This window comes from Tarenaya hassleriana, unplaced genomic scaffold (assembly GCF_000463585.1).
Source record: "Tarenaya hassleriana unplaced genomic scaffold, ASM46358v1 Cleome12, whole genome shotgun sequence".
NCBI lineage: Eukaryota > Viridiplantae > Streptophyta > Magnoliopsida > Brassicales > Cleomaceae > Tarenaya > Tarenaya hassleriana.
The window spans coordinates 479177-484859 of record NW_010962392.1 but is presented as its reverse complement, the minus strand read 5'-3'; the positions used below and the strand labels follow the sequence as shown (position 1 = coordinate 484859).

Sequence of the window (5683 nt, the reverse complement as noted above, 5' to 3'; positions counted from 1 at the left end):
TATATATATATATATACGTGTGTACGTACCGTGAAGACGAAGTTGTAGCCGAAAGCGAGAACTTCCCTCAGAAGATCCATTCGTCTCCAGATGAGCTTGAGATAACCGGGAGTCATAAACCGGTTCGGACCAGCTAATTCATCCGAACCGGTGGCATTGATCAGATAGCAATGCGGATGGACCTGCAAGCAACGGTCGTAAGCCTTCCGGTCCAAACAGACAGCAATTACATGTTTCAGGAGCCGGTGTGTTCCTTTTCCGATCTCGAAACTCTGTCGGAAAACATCGAACGTCGAGTTCGGAGCCGCCCATGCATGGTTTAACGCCGTTATTATCACCGTCTTGTCTTCCATCGCAGCGTTCATCAGTACTCTCTCTAGTTCCGAGACCGGTTTTCTCTAACGACATCAATATCATCATTAATTAGCATATGTTTCAGTTATGTAATTAATTTAAATGCTATTATAAGATTTTGATGGTGATTAAATAAATTTCTCATTTTAATTGTGGAATTAAGTCTTATACGTATTGGTCATTATTGTGTGGCCAGACGGAAACGTATGCCACATAGAGTCGTTTCGTTTCAAATTAAGCTAAGCATCATATTTTTTCTACGAACATCTTTTTTTAATGTTTTTATTCGTGATGATTCCTGAATAACTTATATGCATGTATATATAAGATCAAAACCTGCATCTTGATCATCATCATTCACGAATTTTCGTAACAATTCACGAATAATCAACTTAACGTATATTACGTATATGTATATATATGCGGACCTCAAAACCAGGATTTTGATCATCATCATCATCATTCCGAATATGCATAGCAATACCATGAATAATCAACTTAACGTGCATATACAGACATAAATATATACACATGCTGCATGCACACACACGAGTAATGTACGTATATATATGTATATGTGAACTCACCGTTTCTAAAGAAGTAGGGTTACCGATTTTAGCAGAGTACCAATCGGTCTTCCATGGAGGAAACGCCATGTTCAACGGATTATCGGCGGATCTGTATATGAGAAGGCATGAAAGTGAAACGGCGGTGAGCAAAAACACCACTCTGATGACATCTCTCTGGCCGGCGGTGATCTCCGCCGCCGGAAACGCCAGATTTTTTCTACCTCCGACCACCGCTTCGTAGCCGGAAGAAGAAGAAGAAGATTCATGAGAGCTCACGTCCGTCCTCATGGTTCTTGACAATGAATCTTTCTGCCTGTTTTTCCTCTCAATTACCACATTCCTCTCCTTTTAATACTCTCTCTCTCTCTCTCTCTCTCTCTCTCTTCCTTTACCGTATCTTACGAAACAAGAAAATTACACCATTTTCTGTAAGTTTTATTTATTAGAATACCAAAAAAAATTGTTATGATCATGGGAGTTATTGCATGCACCGAGATTCAAACCGGTGCTGTGGTGTTGGTTCGGTTTGATGATATATCACCTATGATATCCCGGTTTGAAACAAAATATATATATATATACCCTTTTGAAGGTTTTCCAAAAGGGAACTCCTAATTCGCAAAAATATGTAAAAAATACTTAAATATAAATAAAATTAGTGTCTGATCTGTCTTGGATCCGGTTACGTATTTATGTTAGGATAAAGGCAACGCACGAGAAATGTCAATGGCTTTGAGATTTGACATTCACGTTGAGGGAATTAGGAGAATTGTGGAGTCAGACACTTGCGCCACTTTGCTTCTTACTAATCGGTGGATTAACGATGAAGAAAAAGGTAATTAACTTCCTAATTTAATCATCATATGTCGAGCGAAACATGTGATGATTAAATCATAAAATTAGATAAGCTATTATAAAACTAAAACAATATATCAGCTTAGAAATGTCAAGTAAATATATATAAATTTCATTATGATCATTCGATTTTTTTTACAAAATATAGTGAGTCGTTACGATTTGATAGATAGTTTTCTATTGACGTTCTCATACAATTTGTTGACTCTTATAATAATTTCTATGTATTATAAAAATGTGATTTAATTTCATAAGATTCTGCATCAGAAATTAATCACTGCCTCTAAAGAAACGTAACGTTCCAACGAGTTAGTGACTATAGCATTAGACAAAAGGTCAACAGTAAGACATCTGAAATTGGAAAATTTGTTTTATCCTATTCCCTGTTTATCCCATAAAACCGAGGGGATTTACGAGAATGCCATCTTCCTCTTCCTTTTTCCTTTCTTCCATGTGTTCAGAACTCCAAGTCACACCTCCTTGAACTCTTTCCTTTCTTTTTCTCATTTCTGAAACCCTAATTTAATCGTTCGAAGCCCTAATCCTCCATGGATCTCGCGCCGGAGGAGCTTCAATTTCTCAGCATTCGAGGCATATTGCGGGAGTCGACTTCGATCCCAAAATTTTCGCCCAAAACATTCTACCTCGTTACATTAACCCTAATTTTCCCCCTCTCCTTTGCAATCCTCGCGCACTCCCTCTTCACAGACCCGATCTTAGCTCAGCTCGACTTCTACCCTTCCTCGGATTCAGGTCAGATCCACCTTGGATTTATTGCCCTCCTCTTCCTCCTGTTCTGCTACCTCATCTTCCTCTTCGCCTTCTCCCTCCTCTCCACCGCCGCCGTCGTCTTCACCGTTGCCTCCCTCTACACAAGCAAACCCGTTTCATTCTCATCCACAATGTTCTCCATTCCCCGTGTGCTGAAGCGGCTCTTCATCACTTTCCTCTGGGTCTCGCTCTTGATGCTCGCGTACAACACCGTCTTTTTCATCTTTGTGGTAGTCTTCCTCATAGCCATTGATCTACAGAACGTGCCTCTCGCCATGTTTTCGATTCTGGTGATTTTTGTTCTGTTCTTAGTCGTTCATGTTTATATCACAGCATTGTGGCATTTAGCTAGCGTAGTATCAGTTCTCGAGCCTGTGTATGGATTCGGGGCGATGAAGAAGAGCTATGAGCTACTGAAAGGCAGAACTCGAATGGCTTTTTCGATGGTATTCGATTATTTAGCACTCTGTGGAGTAATCGGGGGAGTTTTTAGGAGTGTGGTTGTTCACGGTGGAGAAGATTATGGATTGTTTACGAGAATCGCCACTGGAGGGTTCTTGGTCGGTGTTCTTGTCATATTGAATCTAGTGGGACTGCTTGTTCAGAGCGTCTTCTACTATGTATGCAAGAGCTATCACCACCAGGCTATCGATAAGATCGCACTGAACGATCATCTCGGCGGGTATCTCGGCGAATACGTGCCTCTGAAGAACAGCAGCGGCATTCAGATGGAGAACTTTTGAGGCTTGACAGATCAAACAGAGACCAGGTCTTTGTTGTTTTGTCTTGTAATGTAAAGTCGTAGGCTTTTACCTGATTATCCAGTTTCATGGGGGAAGGTTCTGATGATTTGTAGATCTTTTGTTACTTGTCTGAATCACGCATCAAAGCGTTTCTCTAGATGGGTCTTGTTCACTTTCATGGCTTGGCCATTCTTCTCAGCACATGCTCTCTGAGAATCACTGAGACATGTGAAAGAAAAGAACAGAGCTTGGAGTTGGACATGTTACTTAGATGCTCATTGTTGCTAAACAAGACGAAACCTAATTAAAAAACTGCTCAAAGGGCATTTGAAACATGTTCAAACCAATACAGGATGTGTTTTTAGCTAAGAATCATAAAGGTCCCAACTTTACCTGAAAATATAGAAAAAAATCCAAACTTTAATCTGTATTAAAGAAAATAATGCTTTTAAGGAATAATTTTGTGGATTTTTAAGGTTTTTATGCTAATTTCTCTTTTTTTCTGTAAATTATGTCCATAGCCAGATAAAATGGACTGTCTTGACACTCCTTCGGGGAGGAGTAGAAGCCTGCGAGATGCGTAGTTGCCGTTAGATTTGACGGTGGAGATACCGGAATAACACTATGCTGAGATCACGGCGTTCCCGTTCCCGTCACGGCGCCCAGCTCTGCGCCGTTACGTCCGCCGTCCTCCTCCTCGTCTCCGTCTCGCTTCTCTACACTCGCCTCTCTCTCTTCTCCTCCCACTCGCCGACCTATCTCCGCTCCGACTCCGCCGACGACGCCGTCTTGTTCCCGGATTCTATCCTTGTCTCCGACTCCGACGTCGTCGACGGTGGCGGATCTACCTCCACCGAGGATCGAATCGACGAGCACGACGATGCGATCGATGGCGATCGTAACGACGGCGTTTTGATCGAGGAGGAGGAGAATCAGGACGCGGAGCAGGAGCAGGAAGTGGATCCTGATCGGAGCAAGGGGTCTGCGTCTGGGTTTTACTTCGACCACGTCCATGGCGTCATCAGGCGAGCTTTCAACAAGCGTTCGATCGACGAGTGGGATTATGATTACACAGGGTTTAGTTTCGGATCAGGAGCTGACGATTCGATCGAGAAGAGTAAGGCCGCCTTCGGATCTGATGATATTCCGGTCGACGAAGCCATTCGGAGGAAGATCATCGAGGTTTCGAGTGTGGAAGACGCGTTTTTGCTGAAATCCGGTAAGAGAGTGTCGCCTTTGAGAGAAGGTTGGGGTGATTGGTTTGACAAGAAAGGCGATTTCTTGAGGAGAGATAGAATGTTCAAGTCGAATATAGAGATATTGAATCCGCTGAATAATCCGATGTTGCAGGATCCGGATGGGGTGGGGATCAATGGCCTGACAAGAGGGGATAGGGTGGTGCAGAAATGGCTGTTGAATGAGTTTAGGAAAAACCCTTTTCCGACAAAGAATCCTTTGAGTGTTTCGGAGAAGAAAGAACGATCTGACATTAGAGAAACCAGACATAGGATTAGGTTGCAGAATAGTGTTGAAGGGAGAAGAGAAATGGATGAAAGTGGTGAAGTAAAGAGAGGCGAACGTAAGACACTGGTCAATGATGGAGGGAATGTAAAGGTGAAACCTTTGAATGAAGATGAGAAATTCGTCCAGAAGAGTGATGATAAGAAGAGCTCGGCCACATCGAGCGGCGGCAACCAAAGAAGTGGAAAGAAGAGTTCTTCGAATTCCGAGAAGGTGGAACTGAAGAATGATCTTTCAGGACATGTATATGCAGATGGAACGAGATGGGGATATTTCCCTGGTCTAGCTTCGAGTTTGTCGTTCTCAGACTTCATGGATTCGTTCTTCGGTAACGAGAAATGCAGTATGAGAGTGTTTATGGTGTGGAATTCACCTCCTTGGATGTACAGTGTTAGGCACCAAAGAGGGCTCGAGAGTTTACTTTCCCAACATCCAGACGCATGTGTCGTGGTTTTTTCAGAGACAATCGAGCTCGATTTTTTCAGAAACACCTTCGTGAAAGATGGGTAAGTCGAAAGATATCTCCTTTATACTCCTTCTGTCCTTCAGGCCACAAATACACACACACATACATATACATATACATATACATATACATATATATAATCTGAGGTGATGAGTTCTTTTTATGTTTCTGCAGTTACAGAGTTGCTGTCGCCATGCCAAATCTTGACGAGTTGCTGAAGGATACGCCTACACATATATTTGCTTCTGTGTGGTTTGATTGGAGAAAGACAAAGTTTTATCCAACACACTATAGTGAACTTGTCCGGCTTGCTGCCCTGTACAAGTAAAAACTCTGCTCAATCGGCTTTTGTAGACTTCTGTTTTCACACTTGAATCCTCTGTTTATTTCACCCTTCTTCCGAT

General features: G+C 42.3%; 3 protein-coding genes across 3 annotated transcripts in view; 2 read left to right on the top strand and 1 right to left on the bottom strand.

Annotated features, from left to right (window-relative positions):
* LOC109115995 (uncharacterized protein At4g15970-like) overlaps window positions 1-1215 on the bottom strand; it is a 2971-nt gene extending 1756 nt beyond the window's left edge. Inside the window, exons 1-2 of the mRNA XM_019201727.1 lie at window positions 942-1215; window positions 30-398 (exon numbers count right to left, since the gene is read on the bottom strand). Coding sequence (XP_019057272.1) covers window positions 30-398; window positions 942-1211 — 639 coding nt within the window. The 5' untranslated portion in view covers window positions 1212-1215. The remainder of the gene's footprint in view (window positions 1-29; window positions 399-941) is intronic.
* A 1020-nt stretch (window positions 1216-2235) lies between these two features.
* LOC104806216 lies at window positions 2236-3558 on the top strand. Its single transcript, XM_010530991.2, has one exon. It carries the CDS (start codon window positions 2327-2329, stop codon window positions 3290-3292), a length of 966 nt encoding a protein of 321 aa, XP_010529293.1. The 5' UTR covers window positions 2236-2326; the 3' UTR covers window positions 3293-3558.
* Window positions 3559-3810: 252 nt separating this feature from the next.
* LOC104806215 (uncharacterized protein At4g19900) overlaps window positions 3811-5683 on the top strand; it is a 3086-nt gene continuing 1213 nt past the window's right edge. Inside the window, exons 1-2 of the mRNA XM_010530989.2 lie at window positions 3811-5319; window positions 5454-5603. Of these exons, the coding sequence (XP_010529291.1) occupies window positions 3917-5319; window positions 5454-5603 (1553 nt within the window). The 5' untranslated portion in view covers window positions 3811-3916. The remainder of the gene's footprint in view (window positions 5320-5453; window positions 5604-5683) is intronic.